This window comes from Notolepis coatsorum (assembly GCF_963971535.1).
Source record: "Notolepis coatsorum genome assembly, chromosome: 5".
NCBI classification, from domain to species: domain Eukaryota; kingdom Metazoa; phylum Chordata; class Actinopteri; order Aulopiformes; family Paralepididae; genus Notolepis; species Notolepis coatsorum.
The window spans coordinates 166,246,329-166,269,030 of NC_140169.1; the positions used below are offsets into that span (position 1 = coordinate 166,246,329).

General features: G+C 45.7%; 1 protein-coding gene across 1 annotated transcript in view; it reads left to right on the plus strand.

The window, feature by feature from the left end:
- myo10l3 (myosin X, like 3) overlaps positions 1-22,702 on the plus strand; it is a 346,533-nt gene that overhangs the window by 156,563 nt on the left and 167,268 nt on the right. Inside the window, 4 exon segments of the mRNA XM_084314976.1 lie at positions 6,585-6,669; positions 10,531-10,637; positions 11,566-11,695; positions 16,507-16,625. Coding sequence (XP_084171102.1) covers positions 6,585-6,669; positions 10,531-10,637; positions 11,566-11,695; positions 16,507-16,625 — 441 coding nt within the window.

The following is a 22,702-nucleotide window of genomic DNA, read 5'->3' on the forward strand; positions in this document are numbered from 1 at the left end:
ACTCCACTCTTGAGGCGAGAGGGTATGCCCACCCTCCACGCCTCAAAAGAAGCGACAGAGCGATATCTACTGAACATCGAGCGGCGTCTAGCCAAAGACCCCACTCAAGCCACTGTGTACCGCGCTGAGATCGACAAGCTGATCACAGCGGGACACATAAAGAAAATTGACATTCAAGAGGCCGACCAGACGATCGAATCTTGGTACGTGCCCCACCACAAGGTCCACCACAACGGCAATGATCGCATTGTATTCAACTGCAGCTACCAGATCGGACTACAGAATCTGAATAAAGAACTCTTGCCCGGCCCAACACTCGGCCCCTCTCTCCTCGGCGTACTACTACGTTTCCGCCAAGACAAGGTGGCCATCAGCGGCGACATCAAAGGGATGTTCCTGCAGGTGCGACTAGTGGAGGAGGACAAGCCCTTGCTGCGGTTCCTATGGAGAGAGAGGATCAAAGATGAGCAACCATCCATCTACCAATGGGAGGTCCTCCCCTTCGGAACCACATGCAGCCCATGCTGTGCTACGGTCGCACTGCAAAAACATGTGACAGAAGACCCTGAAGCTAACGAGGAGGTCAGACAAAGTGTAGAGAGGAGTTTCTACGTGGACAACTGTCTGCAAAGCGTCTCGACGCCAGAAGAAGCCGAAGCCCTCCTGCTCAAGCTCCGCGCCTCACTGATCAAAGGCGGCTTTGATCTCCGGCAGTGGGCCAGCAGTGACCCTCAAGTACTTCGCAGCCTCTCCCCAGAGACAAAGGCAGCAAGCAGCGAGACCTGGATGGCGACCACCCCAGGTGAAGCACAGGAAATGACATTGGGCCTAGTCTGGCGCTTCAAAACAGACTCGCTCCATTACAAATACACACCCCTGACCCCGGAGCAGGGAAGGTCGACCCCTCTACCGACCACCAGACGGAGCGTATACAGAACACTCGCAAGTCAATACGACCCGCTGGGGTGTATCCTACCTTACACCACTCGGGCGAAAATGATTGTACGAGAGCTGTGGGACAAGGAACAGGGCTGGGACGACCCCATACCCGACCACCTAGCTTCCACCTGGAGAGAGTGGGAGAGAAAACTCAGCTCGCTCCAAAATGTGAACATACGCCGAAGCTACTTCCCACCCACAGTGCGGCTGGAGACGTGCCAGATGGACCTGCACGTCTTCAGCGACGCCTCAGAAGTGGCCTACGGTTCGGTGGCTTACTTGCGGGCCCGAGAGGAGGGAGGAGAAATACACACAGCCTTCATCCTGGCTCGCTCAAGGATAGCCCCCCGCAAGCAACAATCGATCCCGCGTCTAGAGCTCTGCGCAGCTCTGGTAGGCGCGCAACTCGCCACGTTAATCCAACGTGAACTCACCATCCCGGTGCAAAGAACAATATTGTGGTCAGACTCCATGACCGTACTCACATGGATCCAGTCCGATTCTTGTAGATACAAGGTCTTCGTGGGAGTCAGAATCACAGAGATTCAAGACCTAGTAGGATCAGCGTGCTGGAGGTACGTGGACACGAAACAGAACCCAGCCGATGTCATCACACGGGGGATGTCCCTAGATGACCTCACATGTCACAATATCTACAGTGACGGTCCTGAGTTCCTCAAGCTCCCGGAGGAAGAGTGGCCTACCCCCACCCCTCGGGAGGCTAGTCAAGAGGAGGCAGAGATCAAGAAATCTATGTTCTGTGGGTTGACGCACACCCCAATCCCCACTGACCCTAACATAGACGACTGCCTCACCTTTGAGAGTGCGCAGCTAAAGACATTCCTGTGGCACCACCCTGAGGCTCCCCCCACTACCGACATTAACGCATCGAACTACGCAGAGGCAGAACTCCTTCTGCTACAGCGAGCCCAAAGAGACTCGTTCCCCGACGAGCTAGACTGCCTGCAGGGAACAAAGCCAATCCCGTCAGACAGCAGACTGCTCCACTTGGCCCCCGAGCGCGACACCCATGGCCTCATCAGGGTGGGTGGTCGTCTGAGACGGGCCCCGGACTTAACGGATGACGTCAAGTTTCCTATAGTCCTCAACAGCCGACACAAAGTCACCGAGCTCATCATAAAGAAATACGACGAGGATGTGCACCACGCTGGGGCAGAGAGAGTCTTCGCTGAGATCCGACGTCGCTATTGGATACTGAACGGAAGAGAAGCAGTACGTCGCTTCCAGCGGACTCGTCTAGACTGTCGCAAGTGGCGAGCACAGCCCAGTATACCCAGGATGGCCGACCTGCCTCACTGTTACACCTGACCCGTGGCGAGGCTGATAGAGTTGCCGAGGCTCCCTGACCCCCCTGATGACGATCATGACCCACTGACTTTGTAGATTGCCCTACTCCCCACAACAGACATTGAGCAGTTGACTGGACTATTAATCTGTCTTCCTTTAACTAATTAGGTGCGGACTAATTAGGAGGCGGCTGTTGTGAAGGGCCAGATTAAACTGAGAGTCTACCTTTATTGTTTGATATACTTTGTATATTATTTATATATATACACGGAATATCCCTTTACCTGCGTTCAGACCAGAGTAATATTCGCTCTCCTATTGGACAGCGCCCCCAGGCGCCAGCGCGCAAGCCCCCAACGGCAAGTTCAAAGACAACTGCAGGCATGTCGGAACATGCCCGGAGTCAGCGTAGTGATACCAGAAAAGGACTGAAGTTGGGACTAGATATTCACTTAAGTATAAATACAGCGCAAGGTGCGCACACCGTGCTTAGTTCAATTCAGTTACGTTCAGTACCTTACCCACCTTCACCACGAGTCAACGTGCAGTGAAGTGAGCAACCTTGCGTCTAACAGAGCATTGAGAACCGCGTGCGAATAGAATCGTAAAAGTGTCAGAGTTTAATGAAGTAACGTTGAGTTCGACTTAATCTAATGTGAAGTAAATAGTCGTTCATTTATTGTATATCGTGCGGCCACAGTTCTTTCGTGTGTAACATTACCCAGCGGTTCGTCGTGTCTTTAGCTAGTGTACTTAACCAGGCTGTGTGGCCTAAATACGTCGCCCACACCCGAGGAGTCCTAGGCGGAGAACCGTTGGACATGTACACAGGAAGATCGGCATCGGCGATTGCAGAACCATTACTGGTTGGATTATATTGATTTGGAACGTGGTACCCGGAGAAGAGCATCGTTGATTTCCACTCTCGTTTGGGATTCAACCTCGTGAGGATTACAACTCGGGTCGGCCTCGTGGACGGGGCTGGCTAGCTGTCATCAATGCTGTCGAGCTTCTGGATTACAATTATTACTTTGCTGCTGATCAAGGGAGTTTACAAGGACCGCCTCCTGTACCTGGAGTCTCTTTATTCCTCATTGAATCAGACGGAGTACCCGAACATTCCTCTACCCTCCAGGCCTTACACCCCCGGAGGGAACCCATTGTCTCCATTCGGTACCAGTGTTGCCCTATATAGTTGCTACTATACGACAGGTGGTGTCAACTTAGACCCATCGTAGTATTCCTGCTATTCTTAGTGACTCATGCTCTTGACTGACTTTACGTATATTCTTCGCCATACAAGCGCGACCCTAATTCTCATTCTGTAACCTAACGTTGCCTAATAATAATAAATTACCCTCAAATACTATTTCTGTGTCAATGCCGTGTTCTTGTGGGTGTTCACCATCTATATTTGATGTACTGTCTGGCCAGTAATTAAAGTACATAACTAGCAGTGGTTTAATCTATCACAATCTTTAATACAGTCAGGGTTTTGTAACCCCTCAGTTACAACTAGCGTCTGACTATTTCGCGCGTGCAGCATTGGAGGCTAGGTTATGCCAGCCAAGATGAAGAGGACATCGTTCGGCAGATGGACTGAAGATGAAAGTTGTTGCATGTTAGACAGTTCAGTCAGGCTAGCCATTAGCTACGTTATAATATTAAGTGTGGTTCAGTCGGGATATAGCCATGATGATGTCGGCTAGTAGCTAGCTTAGCTAAAGGCTAACTAGCGTTAGCTAACCTAGAGACAGCGCGTGCAGCATTGTTATGCCAAGATGAAGAAGATGGTCGTTCGGCAGATGAACTTCGTCAACTCCACGCGGTTGTCTCCATCCTCTTGGACGTTTGGTGAGTTTTTAATGCACTCTATTCTATTCCCGCCGTGGATATCTCTCTCTCTCTCTCTCTGGAGCCAAACTGGCCGACTAGCTGTTGTAGTACTAGTAGCTAACGGTGTGTGGCCTGGTGTCAGCACCTGTATTGCTTTTCTCATGTTGTACAGTTTTTCAGTGGTAGCCGCATAGCTTGCTTCTGCGTTAGCTAATGGTTAGCGATAGCCGGGTTGAGCTAACTGTTAGCCAGTTAGCTGTTTAGCTACGACGTTAGCTGCCGGCTGCGCTCGGCTGGGAACGTTAGTTTGATGCTATCAGTTAGCCTAGAGTTAGCTGTTAGCTTGTGCTACGACCATTGACATTAGCCGTGAGAATAGCAGGGGGTTCTGGCACTCTGACTACGACATCATCTTTGACAGAAGATGTAGTCAGGCCTGCACCATGACAAGGCTCCGGCCATAGCTTCTTTTTGTCCCGCCAGCGAGAGGCCTTTCGTCAACGTGGAGACCTGTGTTGCGGCCTTTCGCCCTGCGTTCCTCGTGCAGGTAAGATGTCATGACATTACCCCACTCTTCCTTCCTTCCCCTCCCGAATGTTTTGTTAATAACGATGTTTTTTTCCAGGCAAAACATATGTTACTTCACAACATTTGGAGATACGACATGTGCTGTGTGTGAATTGTCTTGGTCGTTTGTGTAGCTTGGGTAGCGTTGGGCCGTTGGCCAAAGCTGTGTGTGGCCTGGTGTCAGTACCTGGCTAGCCTATTTAGCTGAATGCTGTTTAGCTGTTTTCTCTGGTATAGACCCTCTTCTCTTTGGATTTAAGTGTTGATCTTTGTCCTTTTGGATCTATGTATATTCATGTTGCCTTTGTGAAGTTATCTTTTCCTTCTGTTTTGTTCTTCCATTAAAAGTTGAATATCCTTTTAGGGGCTCATCTTTGCTTATCTCTCTCATACACGTTTAAATCTCGCACAGGGCCTCGCATTTCTCCCAGGCGGCCCTGGCTCCAATGATCATATCACCCACACTAGATGAATGATATAATGTTGCCCACGGAATTATAAACGACCCCCCGCCCATCCGGTCAACATCAGATCATACGTAGTAACTTCTAGAACCACGTCCAGTTGAAATTTTTTATCTCGCGCCGATTGCGATCAAACTGTATTCAATCATCAATATAATGCATTTAGGGCTATAAATCACGTTCTGGAGAAAGCTGCAGAAAACGATAAAAACATACTTATACTTTAGACCGTATTTTAGTATGAATATGTGAATGAAAAAGTATAACGTTGCTACACCCTGAACAATAGATATAGCACTTTGAATGGGCCATGGTAATGTCAATTTAGCAATACAATTTAAAAAGTTATAGCCCTGCAAAGAAGGGGAACTTCTCCATGTTAAATAGGGCTGGCGAGGGATGGTAAATTATGAATTTAACCCCGGCGATCAAAGGGTTAATTAATAGATCAAATATGGTGTAGTGTTTAAAGTGTCTAAGGTGAGTGTTTGTTTTAAAGTGAGTGTGTGAATGTGGATGTTGTGTGCAATGAGTGTAGATGGATGGGTTAGTGTTGCATAGAGTCATTGAGCCTCCTGATGGCCTGGGGATAGAAGCTCCTTCTGAGTTTCTCTGTACCGACCATGAGACTCTGGTAGCGCTTGCCTGGGGATAGACGCTCCTTCTGAGTCTCTCTGTACCGGCCATGAGACTCCGGTAGCGCTTGCCTGGGGATAGAAGCTCCTTCTGAGTCTCTCTGTACCGGCCATGAGACTCCGGTAGCGTTTGCCTGGGGATAGAAGCTCCTTCTGAGTCTCTCTGTACCGGCCATGAGACTCCGGTAGCGCTTGCCTGGGGATAGAAGCTCCTTCTGAGTCTCTCTGTACCGGCCATGAGACTCCGGTAGCGCTTGCCTGGGGATAGAAGCTCCTTCTGAGTCTCTCTGTACCGGCCATGAGACTCCGGTAGCACTTGCCTGGGGATAGACGCTCCTTCTGAGTCTCTCTGGCCATGAGACTCGTGTTGTTCAGTAGTAGTAGTTGTAGTGGTGGACATTTTACGTTCGGTTCAACACGTGTCTCCATTTGTGTCCCAGTGCAGGTCGTCGTACTAAAACATGTCTATATATTATATTTATTTTACAATTGAATATTAATTCAAAGTGGTGGCACTGTTCTTGCTGTGGTGGCCCACCACTGCTCAACGGATATGAGAGGAAACACGGTTGTTTTTTCCCCGTTTTTTTATAGAGATGATTATTGTTCATTGTGTAGTTTCTAATGTCTGTTGCCTTCCTTGACTGTTGACCCTCAGATTTACTTGAAAAGGTAAGTTTGTCCTGGTGGATGATCGGACTTCTGACTTCCAGTTGACCACGTACTCCTTTGTGAATCACTCATTCAACAAGAATCATCCACAGAATGCACTTCTAACGGTGGAACAGAATCCGTCCATAACAGTTAGTTAAAAACATCTTCCCCTCTGCTCTAGAACCGCGTGGTGAGACAGAATCCAGGAGAGAGGAACTACCACATCTTCTACGCCCTGCTGGCCGGGGCAGACAGAGACCACAGAGGTAGGTCTTCGTAGCGGTGCGCTTGATTTGTGCAAACAGAGACCACAGAGGTAGGTCTTCGTAACGGTGCGCTTGGTTTGTCACTGGTATCTTTTCACTCACAAGGTTTCTTTCTACTGATGCTTTACAGTGGAAGCAGCAAAGGAACAGAACAAAACTAAACAAAACAAAAAACTGTTGATGGTCGAAAGCAAGAGTGAAAAGGTGGGTTTTGAGGGCTGTTTTAAAGGACAGTAGGATGTTGGCAGTCAGGATGTAGCTGGGGAGGGCATTCCAAAATAACCTTTCGCACCCAGGTCCGGATTTCACTCTTTTATTACCGTCTATTTTAAAATGGCCATAGAACTGCCAGACACCACTAACAATTGAATATTTCCTGCCGTGTGAACTTTGTAATGAAACTCAAAGTATTAAGAGCAAAGTACTGCTCTGGGCTTTCTTATTATTTATTGTGCCTAAACATCTATACAACCTTAGACTTACTTATTGCTGTTGTTCTGTAATTCAGTCATTCAGAACTGTTCTGTGAAGTAATTCAGAACTGAAATTGTTCTATAATGCACCTTAGAACAGGGAAAGAGTCAAGACCTACGGCTCTGACAGAACTAAACATCTAAAATACTGCTGTGTTGAAGCACTTTTATGCCTAATTTTACGTCTGCACTTTATGCATTGCTCTTGATCTGCCAATGTTGTGCTACATTTATGCCTTTTTTCTGCTGTGAAGCACTTTGAGCTGCAATTCTTGTATGAAAGATGCCAGACAAACAAAGTTTATTGTTATTGTTACTGTTGGGGATACAAGTAACTCAATGGACGCCAAGGGGGCGCTGTTTACTTTCTGGTTAGAACGCCATCGCTGTAATGCAATGGGGAGAATGACGTCAATTGTCAGTGAGTTTCTTCCAGTCAACATGCATAAAACAGATAATTTTTTCATACATACATTTCCGTTTTATACCGTGGTGAATATGAGTATAGTTCCAGAGCGATTCTGTCTAATCTCAAGAAACTCGAGCAAACGGCGCTTCAATGCATTTCCTTAGAAATCGTGCCATTTGTCGCTTGATTTATGAATCGTTCTGAAAATAATGCTAGATTATCAGTATTATATGTGTCCTCATGCACGAACAGAAGCGGGGGCTGACAAGTCGCTTCTCCGTGCCTTGGTCAGCGCCAACCGCACGCCGTGATCGTTATGAAAGAAACATCGGATTAACCCAAGATTGGTAACATAGAGTCCTTACCTCACATCTGATGTACTGCAAAAAGATTAATCCAATTCCTGATCGCCATTCCAAATATTGATTGTGTTTATTGATCCAACGTTATATGTCCAAAACGCATAATCCACGCTGCTCCCAGTCTCCCCAGTCCATGTGTTATAACGATACTGCATGCCCGAGAAGGAAAACCTGGACCAGACTTCTTAGATCAGCGTACAGCCCAAGGGGGAGGGATTCCAATGATGTGCAATACCGGCCGGAAGGTGTTAGGCGGCGGTATTGGCCTTTTGCGAGCTTAGACCCATTCCCAATGATAACATCAGGCTGGATGGATGAAAAATTAATGGATATAGCGAATAAAAGAAATAACGATTAAAACACGACTTTTCTCGTGATTGGCGCTCAACGCATGGCGAGTAAACCAGACTTTTCTCGTGAATGGCGCTGAATGAGTTAAGATCAATTAACCATATTCACACAGCAGCCATTTTGCTCTTATGTCACGCTCAAGTTGGGATTCCTTTCCACCCTGTTCCCACCTTAGGAATCCCAACCTGAACATGACATAACAACTCAAACATGGCGGCCATGTGAATATGGTCAATAGGCCCGTCTACTGTTTGTAAACAATGATAGCATGTCGGGTTGCAGACATCATGTGACATCCGATGACCTGTCTTTGCGTTTGGTTACCTTGGTTACCTTGCTTACCTCAGTTACCTCGGTTACCTCGGTTACCTTGGTTGTCTAGTCAAGTACTTTCATCCAGCACCCCCCCCCCCATGGAAAGACAGTGGAATGCAATACTAGGGATGCCCCGATCGATCGGCCACGATCGTTATCGGCCGATAATCAGTATAAATATGCGATCGGGGAATTCCGATAATTAGTCATATTCGCCGATCGCGGAAACTGATCAAGTGGATATCTCACTCGCTTGTCTCAGACGCACAGGACCTGCAAACTGCTCCTCCTCCCTAGCCCCGCCCGTACCCGTGTAGAGTTTGTAAACACAGAGGAGGCGGACCTCCTCTGCTGAGTCTAGATAGTGCATTCGACCTGAGCTAACGTTAGCTACCTAGCTATCGTTACTGTTTAAACAAAATTACCCAGTCAACTATTCACTTTTAGTAGGCATTGTCTAACGGTATTTAGCCGGCTAGCTACCGATAGCTCCTGATATCAACAAATGCTCCAGCAAGTCTTGTAGTGCATGTTGATACCTCCGTTAGCTCGCGTTAGCTGACGTTAATTCACTGTTCAAAACGAAATGTCCGATTGAACTAAATAGTTGTCTTAACGTCATCTAGCCGGCTAGCAGTAGCTACAGATAGCTCCTGATATCAATGTCTTATAACATTGATTGAATGCGTATTCGAGCTGAGGGCTTGCTGAATGTGAAATGACCAAAGCACTTAACGTTACCAATGGGGTCCCGCTGCAGCGCCGGAGAATCCTTTTGCTCGCTATCTGCAAACAGCTCCACTGTCTGTGTGTACAGTGGAGCTGTTTGCAGATAGCGAGCATTTTGACTTGTTGCGTGGTGGCGATGTCTCGCAGATAATACAAGTACAAGTCTAATTATATAATATATATTATAAAAAAAAAAAAAAAAAAACTTTTTATATAAAATATTTTTTAATTTCTTTTTAATCAAAAACTATCGGTATCGGATCGGTATCGGCCGATATGGCTCACGACGATCGGTGATCGGTATCGGTGGCAAAAAACGTGATCGGGGCATCCCTATGCAATACTAGTCTAGCCAGGAAGACAAGGACGTTAAACACTGCAGATCCTGACGCAGCTCTAACGCTCACTGCAGCAGAGAACGAGAGCTGGGTGCAGACGACACTAAATGACACGCTACCGTATTTCATGTTTCCATAGCTAATTCGCAAAAGATGTGCAGTGATTTTGGACGCAGAAACAAAGGGTTTTGCCTACGAGCTAACGTCTCTGATCCTTGAGATGAAGGATCGTATGAGTCTGTTTTCAAACCTGATTATCTAAAGATGGCGAGTTTCATGCTGTGCGTTCATAGTTAAAGACGGTAGAGGTTGAGTGCTTTGATGTGTCTTATTCATATTCACGCTCCAAATGATTTGGATTGACTTTACAACTGAAATACATCGGCTGTCCTGAAAATAAAATAAGTGACTTATTCAAGATTCAAGATAATTTATTGTCATGTGCACAGTTAAACAGACAGTTTGCCGTACAATTTAAATCTTGGTTTGCTAGTCCGCCCTTCACACAAAATCACACAGATCACACAATACTTAACAAAAAATGTACAACTTAAATACAAGCGAATGCAAAAAATAAGCATATACAGTAGGATATATACAAGGCACAATATATATACACATAATATATAATAATTATAATGTTCTTCTTGTCTCTAGGGTTCAATTGACCTATCTCAAGCCCGCCCTCTTTTCTTGATCCTCCAATCACAACTGTTGCTCCCCTGAGTGTGATTGGATGATCGAGAAAAGAGGGGCAGGACTTTAGATGAGGTGAATTTATTGGGGTAACATCATTTAATCCTGTGAGGAGCCTTCAAGGTCAGCGATGAATAAACAATATTCATCGTCAAGCTTTCAGCTTTCTCTGTCTCTCTGTGTTGCAGACATGTACCTGTTGGCTGACGGTCCTGAATCCTACCACTACCTCAGCCAATCAGGCTGCGTGACAGACAGCAGCCTGGATGATAAGCAGCTCTTTAACAGCGTCATGGTGAGAGAGGGCGGAACATTGGGGGTGGGTGGTGTAGGTGGGTGGTGTTGGTGGTGAAGGTGGTGTTGGTGGGGTGGGTGGTGTGTGTCTGTGATTGAGTGTGTGGGGGTGGGGTTTGCTATTTCAATTAATATAATGGCCTCCCTTCCGTCAATAATAACTACTGTTGAATTGCTCTTGGGCAAGGCACTTAATCCCCAACTGTTCCAGTGAAGCTGCTTATTGACCAATGGCAGACGACTGTAGAGATTGTATGGGGACCTCGTTTACAGTGACATACTTTATCCTTCCCCCAGGGGGCACTATAGCTCTTAGAATGACTACAATACCATGCTATCATGTAGACTGTAGAGAGATTGACCTCAGAGAGAGTCTGTGGGGAAATGTTTTCATTTGATTATTATGACTATGAAGCCCATTTCAAATGCTATTTTCTGATGTGGATTAAATAATAAAAGTGAAATGTTACTCCCATCTGAGCCTTAGTACACCCATGTTTTCTACATCGCCCATGAATGTATGCAGTTTCTTCAGAGTATAATCTTTTGTAGTATTTAGAGTAGAAATGTACTGTATCCAAGGTTTACTATTATAATTCTTTCTACAACCGTCTGGGAACCGTCCCAAACTATAGTCGTACTCTAGCTCGCCACTTAGGTGACAGCTAATGGGGATCCTTTTAAACAACAACAATAAACTCGTCCCAAACAGAAGAATAACCAAAATATAGTCATATTCATCCCAAACAGAAGAAGAACCGTCCCAAATCAAGACAGATATTGTCTGTGTATGAATTCAGCCTCGTCTCATCTATCTGTCCCTGGATCTGTTCTGCAGCGTGTCATACATAATGTTTCACCATCGCTGGGCATCGCTACCCTGACTCTGACCCCTGACCTCTGACCCCTGACCCTGTCACTGATTCCAGGAGGCGCTGAAGGTGATGGAGTTCAGCGAGGAGGAGATCCAGGACGTCTTCAAGCTGCTGTCTGCCGTCCTGCAGATGGGGAACATCGAGTTCATGACCGCCGGAGGAGCGCAGATCACTTCTAAAGGAGGTAGGAGGACGCGTCAGACCATAGAATGATATTTCACAGATCCCATAGGGAATTCTACACGTCTGTTTACTCTCATACAATAATGGTGAGACTCTGACGTAACACTAAGGGGGATTCCTTGATCATATAATGTGATCAATGATTCTGATACCAGTCTGCCAATCCTTCTGGGCCCCGTTCCCCGTACCTGGATAACTGAGTTAGCCGGATAACTTTCGGTCAAGTCTGACTTAAGCCGGACTTTCCCATTCCCCGAAGCTGGATTGTCTAAATCACCATGACAACAGATCAAAAAGTTTGAGCCTGGTCGAGAGCAGGGTTTAAGTTCAAGTTAGCCGGATGAACCATAGCCACGCCCCCGCAAAGAAGTGACAGCCCGTTTCCTGAAATTATTCCCACAGTCTACGATCTGCAGTATACCATTCTGAATTACGTTTTTGTGCTCCATTCTTCCAGAGGGGGCTTTTGAAATGTAAAATAGACCCAAAATGCTGATACTAAATTCACTTTGTCCTAAATAATGCACGTTATATTATACCGTGGCGCCCGCTCGGTGCGATGTACACATTATGTGGTTATTTTAACAACGCGCAGCATTGCAAATGTGAATCCCGCGGGGATATCCTTAATGATTGAAACCTATCGCTCGTTTGGCTCTGATTCCTTTCATATTCTCCGCTGTGGATGAGGAGCGAGGAAGGAGAGGAGCGCCTGGATTTTGTTTCATTCAAGCATAAAATTGAAGTGTCTATGCGTGGATTGTGGATTTTGTGTGATATTGTAACTGGGATTAAAATGTCTGATGAGATGCGCTGTTTGACGGATTTGAGAAATTGAATGAGCCGTTGACGTCACATTAATGAATGAGAATAAAGAGATAAAACTTCATTCAAAATAAAGAATATTCTAAACACGGGTCTCTCGTTCATTAATGTATAAACAATGAATTTATCCCATCTGGCACAGTGGCGCAGCGGTAGTGCACAATCCTGGCAACCGGGCGACCGGTGTTCGAAACCCTGTGTTTCCAATAAATTTTTTTGGAATATAATATTAATGATTATACGCAGAAGTAGCCTAGTTTTAAGTTAAAATATTATAAATCTACATGCATTGAGGATGTCATTCTTTATATAGCTCTCAACGTGCACCAAATTGAATTATTCCTACATTGCAAAAAGAAGGAAAAGACTAGGAGAAGTGGGATTCGAACCCGGGCCGCCTGTGTGAAAGTCAAAAGCAGACACCGTTACACCACAGTGTAGATAAGTAAAAGATCCACCATACATCAATCAATGGGTAAGAGAGCCGTGTCCTTATTCCGTATAACAGTTTAACTAATTATTTTCGCTAGCAAGATCTCATTTGATTATCCATTCCATAAACCTACTGCCAGCAGGCAAGTTTAAAGAAATATAATCTGATTGATTGGGGTAATGAGGGACTTAAAATTAGCCTATAGATAACGCATTTAACTTGTCGGCGAGGCGATTGAGCCGTAATGCAATCTGTTAATAAAGTTTTAAATCAATTAATCAATCAATGCCGTTAAAAAATCAGGATCTCTGCTATCGATACGTGATGGCTTTTCAACTGAAGCGGCCGCGCGCACTTATCCTGGGTCTCAAGTCTGGTTCTAGTTAACGAGACTGAATCCACCTTCGAGGAACATGAAAATCCCGGCTTCAAACATCGGGTTAACTGAAGCTGGATAATGGCACTCTTGATCGACTTAGTTGAACCAGGTACGGGGAATAGGGCCCTGGTACCTGTTCGCTGTATACAACGTGTTCATACCGCGTTCGAGCCAATCAGCAATACCAACTGAGTCACGTGACTAAGTTGCCCCCTACCTGTGCTAGCTGCTGCGCTAAAAAAGTATAATGGAGCTCTATGGAGAAACCATGACACTCCCCTGACTAAAAGTTGTTTCAAACTAAAACGGCTGGATGTCATTTTGCCAAATCTGTGTGGCTGTGAGTGTGAGTCTTTCACCTTTTACGTATCTAGCTTTGGCATGGATCGATTGTTTAGATCGCTAACTAAATGCAAATATATTGTAGTCTGTCCCGTTGTTCTGACCAGGATTACGTTCCTTTTGCCCCCTTGATGTGCGCGCACACTGAGTCTGACGTATACAGCGAACAGGTCTATTGGATTGAATGAGTCTTACACAAGGTGCTATGCCTGTGAGCTGCCACTAGGGGCAGTGTGGCTAAATGAATACCCGAACAGCTGAATGTGTGTAACGGTGTGAGTTGATGACACAGTCTATGATGTGCAAAAAAGACACCATTGACCTCAAACTCATTGTTTGATTTGAAATGTAAATTTGATCAGAGAGGGAAAACAAGCATCAACCAATCTGACCCCACTGTCCCCAAGCGTCAAACTGTATATCAGATAAAGAGTCCGAGGACGACTCCACACCTCGAGGACCTTGTCCCCGTGTCCCTGAAGACATGCTCAACGACAATGACACTATGTAACAACAACCCATCATCTACACACACTGCACACACATCCACATGTACACACACACTTTAAACAAACACTCACCTTACCACTCACTTTAGACACTTTAACACACTTTATATGTATCTATTATTAAAGAGATTTGCACCACATTCAATACCTCATTTGCACCCTACCCCACGTTTTGTACCTCTGCATTCCACCTCACTGGTACTCATTTTACTTTGTATTGTATGTTGTATATAGCATATATTGACTTTACCTACTTTTTACTTCTCAATTGTTTACTTACTTTCTCTTTACTGTATGTACAGTAGCACACTCTCAGGGGCTCATAAGAAGCAAGCATTTCATTATAAAGTATACTGTATTTTGTTCTGACAAATAAAAACAAACTTGAACTTGAACTCGACAGGCAGCAGGACAGCAGGCCGCAACATGAGCTGCAGGCTTCTGCTTTGTTGTTGACTGTGAGTATGACCTATTCTCCAAGCAGTCAGTCCACACTGCTGTAACTACAGTCACCTGTAGACCGAGCCACCAGAGGGCAGTCAGTCCACTCTACTGTAACTACAGTCACCTGTAGACCGAGCCACCAGAGAGCAGTCAGTCCACACTGCTGTAACTACAGTCACCTGTAGACCGAGCCACCAGAGAGCTGTCAGTCCACACTGCTGTAACTACAGTCACCTGTAGACCGAGCCACCAGAGAGCAGTCAGTCCACTCTGCTGTAACTACAGTCACCTGTAGACCGAGCCACCAGAGAGCTGTCAGTCCACACTGCTGTAACTACAGTCACCTGTAGACCGAGCCACCAGAGGGCAGTCAGTCCACTCTGCTGTAACTACAGTCACCTGTAGACCGAGCCACCAGAGAGCAGTCAGTCCACACTGCTGTAACTACAGTCACCTGTAGACCGAGCCACTAGAGAGCTGGCCCTCAAGTTCAAGTTTCTTTATTAATTTTCATAGTAAAATACAGAATACTTTATCATGAAATGCTTTTTTCCCCCTGTATGAGCTCCTGGGAGTGTGCTAGATAAAAATGGTTAAAAAGTATGAAATAGAAAAAGTCCAAAGTACGTAAAAAAAAAAGTGTTCAGTCAATATACATTATATACAATACAGAGTCAAAAGAGTAACAATGAGGTACAATGCCAAAATGGGATGAGGTAAAAACTTAGCGTAAGGTGCAATGAGGTATGAATTGTAGTGCAAATCTCTTTACTAATAAATATAAAGTGTGTTAAAGTGAGTAAGGTGGGTGTTAAGGTGAGTGTGTGCTGTGAGTGTAGTTGATATTTTGTTACATAGTGTCGTTGTCGTTGAGCATCCTGATGGCCTGGGGATAGAAGCTCCTTCTGAGTCTCTCTGTACTGGCCATGAGACTCCGGTAGCGCTTGCCCGACTGCAGCAGTTCAAAGAGGCAGTTGTTTGGGTGACTAGAGTCTTTGATTGTTCTCTTAGCCTTGGCCCTGCAACGCACTCCCCTCCTATAGGATTAGAGGAGATGGCACTCCCCTCCTATAGGATTAGAGGAGATGGCACTCCCCTCCTATAGGATTAGAGGAGATGGCACTCCCCTCCTATAGGATTAGAGGAGATGGCACTCCCCTCCTATAGGATTAGAGGAGATGGCACTCCCCTCCTATAGGATTAGAGGAGATGGCACTCCCCTCCTATAGGATTAGAGGAGATGGCACTCCCCTCCTATAGGATTAGAGGAGATGGCTGACGCGGTTGGAGGTCCGATTTTTCCACTTGTGTGTGTGTGTGTGTGTGTACGCATGTAGAATAGAATAGAAGTACTTTATTAATCCTGAGGTAAATTCAGCACCACAGATCGCTCACAATGAACATTTGGTTGGTCAAAGGTGAAGAATAAATAAGAATAAAATAAAAATACACAGTCGGAGATATACTGTACATTCTAAAATATGTATATACATTCAAAGATTGTGAAATATACAGTGTGTGTCTTCATGTACGTATGTCTGTTCATAATTTCCCTGTCTCTTATTATATTTCCTTTCAATTTTGACGGGACTTTGATCCTTTAAACTAAAGCATTTTCTTATTGGTCAAAATGGGATATTTCCAACCGTTTCATATTTCAATATTGGCAGATTTATTGTGTGTGTGTGTGTGTGTGTGTGTGTGTGTGTGTGTGTGTGTGTGTGTGTGTGTGTGTGTGTGTGTGTGTGTGTGTGTGTGTGTGTGTGTGTGTGTGTGTGTGTGTGTGTGTGTGTGTGTGTGTGTGTGTGTGTGTGTGTGTGTGTGTGTGTGTGTGTGTGTGTGTGTGTGTGTGTGTGTGTGTGTGTGTGTGTGTGTTGCAGTGGTCAACAACGTGAGTGATCTGCTGGGACTCGACTCCTTCCAGCTGTCCGAGGTGTTGACCCAGCGCTCCATGATCCTGAGAGGAGAGGAGATCTGCTCGCCGCTCACCGTAGAGCAGGTAACTAGTACTGATACATCTCACTGTAGTTCAAGTTTGTTTATTAAATATCACAATAAAATACAGGTACTTTACGGTGAAATGCTTGGTTCTGTATGAGCCCCTGAGAGTGTACTTCAAAAAAGTAAGTAAAAACTAAGTAAAGAGGAATATATATAATTATACATACAATATACAGTACAATATACAATCTAAGCTAGGATGGTTCTTAGATTAGTTGACTAGTCGACTAATCGATCGAAAGGAGCCGTAGTCGGCTGCCAACCTGTTAGTCGAATGCAATATTTTTTTTTATTATAATCGTAAAAAAAAATATATATATTTTATCATTCTTTCCAAAAGCAAAGAGGCCTAGAAGCGTGGCTAACGCTAATGGTGCGCATACCAGCAGGGCTAACTAATCTAATGAACACACTAGATATCAAGATGTATCCATCAGTGGACCAATTGCATGCTTTTGCAGGACAAGAAGCCTTCCGTCGACTCCTTCAGACATTAAGCACCCCCCACAGCCCAAATGAAAAAAATTAAGTATTTTTTTTGCATTAGGGGGGTCTATCTATTTTCTCCCCCACATGCCTCTCTCTCACCTCCTCTCTCCCCTCCTTTCTCCTCTCTCTCCTTCTTACTCCCCTCTCTCCCATCCTCTCTCTTCTCTCTCCCTCCCTCAGTCTCTAGTTTCTCCCCCACACACCTCTCTCCCTCCTCTATTCTCTCTCCCCCTCCCTCAGTCTCTAGTTTCTCCCCCACACGCCTCTCTCCCTCCTCTCTCCTCTCCCTCCTCCTCTCTCTCCTCTCTCCCCTCTCCCTTCCTCAGTCTCTAGTTTCTCCCCCACACACCTCTCTCCCTCCTCTCCTCTCCCCCCTTCTCTCTCCTATCTCTCCCCTCTCTCCTCTCCCCTCTCCCTTCCTCAGTCTCTAGTTTCTCCCCCACACACCTCTCTCCCTCCTCTCCTCTCCCCCCTTCTCTCTCCTATCTCTCCCCTCTCTCCTCTCTCACTCCCTCCCTCAGTCTGTAGTTTCTCCCCCACACACCTCTCTCCCTCCTCTCCTCTCCCCCCTTTTCTCTCCTATCTCTCCCCTCTCTCCTCTCTCACTCCCTCCCTCAGTCTGTAGTTTCTCCCCCACACGCCTCTATCCCTCCTCTCTCCTCTCCCTCCTCCTCTCTCCCCTCTCTATCTCCCTCCTTTCTCCTCTCCCTCCTCCTCTCTCCCCTCTCCCCTCTCTCTCTCCCTCCCTCAGTCTGTAGTTTCTCCCCCACACGCCTCTCTCCCTCCCCTCTCTCTCTCTCCCTCCCTCAGTCTCTGGTTTCTCCCCCACATGCCTCTCTCGATCCCTTGCGTGACTCCCGGCCATTTCCTGCTTTTTGTCTCCCAGATTCCTGGCACAATAAAACTATGGTGATAGTGATCTCAGTGAAAAAGCACAATAGAGGCAAAGACTGCAGCGCAGTGACACAGTTCTGCTGGAGGCCGGAGCAGTGGAGAAGCAGGACGGACTAGACTGAAGAAGACGTTGATTTAATGTCTCCTTAAAAATGTCCACGACCCCTGATTTACATGAGAATGTGAGAAATGTAATGCATTTGTACCGTACGCCACAAGAATTACGGTATTTTTTTTGGTTGAAGCACAAGTCCTCAACCCACGCGGGTTATAAATCTCAGTGAATGTGCAGAAAGGACCCTTTAATAACCATCGTGACAGAGACACCGAGAGTCACAAGCGACCGCTTCATGACTAAAGACAAAGGAACAACTCTGACGGCCTTGTCCGCCTGCCTGTTTGAAGCCGTCCGTTAATAGACTGCATTATTCCGGTCCTGGAGTCAGTCTTCTCCCAGCGCTCAGTTAGTGGTCACCCACCCTAGTGACTGCTCGCTTCAGGACACCCCATCCTGGACAAACAGCCATTCTTGTTGTTCAAGTTCAAGTTCTTTAATAGTTGTCATACAGAAGTACAGAATACTTTCATACAAAATGCTTCTTACTGTTACGCTCCAGAGACTGTGCTAGACAAGATAGTATCAAATAACATAATAACATAATATAGCATGAATTTAGAAGAAGAAAATGAGGTCACAGTGTTCGGTATAGACATATGTACAATGTTCTGAGTTACCATATAATATACAATACACAATACTATGCAGTGTACTAATGTACAGTACTATCTAGTGCAAAGCAGAAATGGGATGAGGTACAATTTTAGGTACAATTTACAGTAAGGTGTACGAGTTGTAGTGCAATCCTTCATCCATAAATATAAAGTGTGGGGAGTGGGTGCTACAGTGTGTTTGTTTAAAGTGGGTGTGTGCTATAAAGTGTGTGGAGTGGGTGCTACAGTGTGTTTGTTTAAAGTGAGTGTGTGCGTGTGGATGTGTGTGCTATGTGTGTTTGGTGGTTGTTGTTGTGTAGTGTTCATTCATTGTTCGTTTAGCAGCCTGATGGCCTGGGGATAGAAGCTACTTCTGAGTCTTTCTGTGCTCGCCTTGAGACTCCTGTATCGCTTGCCTGACGGCAGCAGTTCAAAGAGGCAGTTGTTCGGGTGGCTCGAGTCCTTAATAATTCTCTTAGCCTTCCCCTTGCAACGCTTGTAGTAAATGTTCTGGAGGGTGGGGAGCCCCCCTCCAATTGTGCGTTCGGCTGAACGTGTCACTCTTTGTAGTCTGCTTTGGTCTTTTGCAGTGCTATTCCCAAACCAGGAGGTGATGTTGCCGGTCAAGATGCTCTCTATTGTACATGAGTAGAAATTCTTAAGGATCTTCTGGCTGACTTGGAACTTCCTTAGGCGCCTGAGGAAGTAGAGGCGTTGTCGTGCCTTCTTCACCACACTGTTAATGTGTGTGGTCCATGTCAAGTCCTCGGATATGTGGGCTCCGAGGTACTTGAAGCTGTTGACTCTCTCAACCGGTGCCCCGTCGATGCTGAGGGGGCTGTAGTCCTTGACCCCCGACCTCCTGAAGTCCACAATCATCTCCTTTGTTTTGCTGACGTTCAGGGAGAGGCTGTTTTCCTGGCACCATCCCGCCAGGACCTTGACCTCTTCCAGGTAGGCCCTCTCGTCGTTGGCAGAGATCAGGCCCACCACCACTGTGTCGTCAGCAAATTTGACGATTGTATTGCTACTCCGCTGAGCCACACAGTCGTGTGTGTACAGGGAGTAGAGGAGGGGACTCAGAACACAGCCCTGGGGGGCCCCTATGTTGAGGGTGATGGATGAGGAGGTGCAGTTGCCTGCTCTCACCACCTGGGGTCTGCCAGTCAGGAAGTCCAAGACCCACTGGCAGAGGTCATAGCCCAAGCCCAGGTCCCTGAGCTTGGCTATGAGTATGGAGGGGACTATGGTATTGAATGCCGAGCTGTAGTCGATGAATAGCATTCTCACATAGTTCCCCTGCCTCTTGTCCAGGTGTGATGCTGCTGTGTGCAGCACATGGGATATGGCGTCCTCCGTGGACCTGTTGGGGCGGTATGCAAATTGCAGGGGGTCCATGTTGATGGGGAGGGAGGAGCAGATGTAGCCCTTTACTAGCTTCTCGAAGCACTTCATGGCTATGGAGGTGAGAGCTACAGGGCGGTAGTCGTTGAGGCAAGCAGGCTTGGATTTTTTGGGTACAGGGATAATAGTGGACTTCTTCAGGCAGGTGGGGATGTATATGCACGCACACACGCACACACGCACACACGCACACGCAAACACCGCCACACTTGTTTTATATTCAGGTCAAACACAATGCCTGTAGAGGAAGTTCAGCTGGCAAACACAATGCTTTTACATACAGATGCTTTCTGGTTGGACAGCCAGTTTCAGTTTGGATAAAAGCGCTGTATAAAAAAAAAAAAACAGCCATTTAATCAATGAGTTGACAAAGTCCCATATGCTGACAATGTCCTGACGTGGCACCGTAGGCAATAATCAAAACGGAGCATTTCTATACTGTTCTGTGATTCTGTATTTGAGGGCTTTTGCTATATAACAAGTGCCGCATGTTCGTATGCGTTGCGTAACTCGGTCTTGAGATGCGCGGGTGATAATTGACTGGTGTCTGTTGTGAAAACAAGCGTTGTTCTCGCTGCTCTCCGCAGACAGAGACGACTGGCACTGCTTCGTCTCCAAGCCCCTATTGGTTCAGACACACTGCTACGGTGTCATGCACACCTCATTACATAAACAATCAAACATAACACACAAATCCTAACGGCCGGATGTGAAAGGAATCCGGTACGATAAAGTACCATCGTGGTTTAATGGTATTTTCAGTTTTACCATGGTGTCAGTTATTGGACTATTATTTAATCTGTACTTGAATAATACCTGTATTATTATTATGGTAGTTTAGTGTCCACATGTTGTGTATCATATATTTATAGTCTTCAGTGTCTTTAGTGTCCACATGTTGTGTATCATATCTTTATAGTCTTTAGTGTCTTTAGTGTCCACATGTTGTGTATCATATCTTTATAGTCTTTATAGTCTTTAGTGTCCACATGTTGTGTATCATATCTTTATAGTCTTTAGTGTCTTTAGTGTCCACACGGTGTGTATCATATCTTTATAGTCTTTAGTGTCTTTAGTGTCCACATGTTGTGTATCATATCTTTATAGTCTTTAGTGTCTTTAGTGTCCACATGTTGTGTATCATATCTTTATAGTCTTTATAGTCTTTAGTGTCCACATGTTGTGTATCATATCTTTATAGTCTTTAGTGTCTTTAGTGTCCACACATTGTGTATCATATCTTTATAGTCTTTAGTGTCTTTAGTGTCCACATGTTGTGTATCATATCTTTATAGTCTTTAGTGTCTTTAGTGTCCACACATTGTGTATCATATCTTTATAGTCTTTAGTGTCTTTAGTGTCCACATGTTGTGTATCATATCTTTATAGTCTTTATAGTCTTTAGTGTCCACATGTTGTGTATCATATCTTTATAGTCTTTAGTGTCTTTAGTGTCCACATGTTGTGTATCATATCTTTATAGTCTTTAGTGTCTTTATAGTCTTTAGTGTCCACATGTTGTGTATCATATCTTTATAGTCTTTAGTGTCTTTATAGTCTTTAGTGTCCACATGTTGTGTATCATATCTTTATAGTCTTTAGTGTCTTTAGTGTCCACATGTTGTGTATCATATCTTTATATTCTTTATAGTCTTCAGTGTCCACACATTGTGTATCATATCTTTATAGTCTTTAGTGTCTTTAGTGTCCACACATTGTGTATAATAATAATAATAATAATAATAATAATAATAATAATAATAATTTAGGACCTGCTCAGAGGTCATCAATCGGCACGCATGCAGATGCATGAATGCGATTCGTCTCTGCGATTAACCCATCCCGTCGTCCTTCCCCCCCAAGGGCAGCCGGGAGCAGACAGGCACAACGTGAGCCGCGCCAGGGGACCAATCCAAGTGCTCCTGTCCGTCTTCGTCAAGGACGCCACAGCGTTAGCGATCTTGTTGTTGTGCATGTTTTTCCATTGGGTTTATCTTATCGGGGGGGAAACCCTTGCGAGCACGGGGAGAACATGCAAACTCCACACAGAAAGGCCCGGGAGATACCCCACCTGGGAACCTGGCATCATGGAAACCTGGTCCCCAAGCGAGAATCGAACCCTGGACCTTCTTGCTGTGAGGCGACAGTGTTTGACCACTACACCACCGTGCCGCTGACTGCTCGCTTCAGGACACCCCATCCTGGACAAACAGCCATTCTTCCCCCCCCTCCCCTCCTGTGACGGAAGACCCTGGAGCCACCGGCCCTCCTATTCACACCACTCGCTAGTAGCCAGAAATGACAGGCCACTGTGATGGATTGCTGTAAAGTCCAGGACCATTGTTGTGCATGTATATGCACGCACACACGCACACGCAAACACCGCCACACTTGTTTTATATTCAGGTCAAACACAATGCCTGTAGAGGAAGTTCAGCTGGCAAACACAACGCTTTTACATACAGATGCTTTCTGGTTGGACAGCCAGTTTCAGTTTGGATAAAAGCGCTGTATAAAAAAAAAAAGCAGCCATTTAATCAATGAGTTGACAAAGTCCTATATGCTGACAATGTCCTG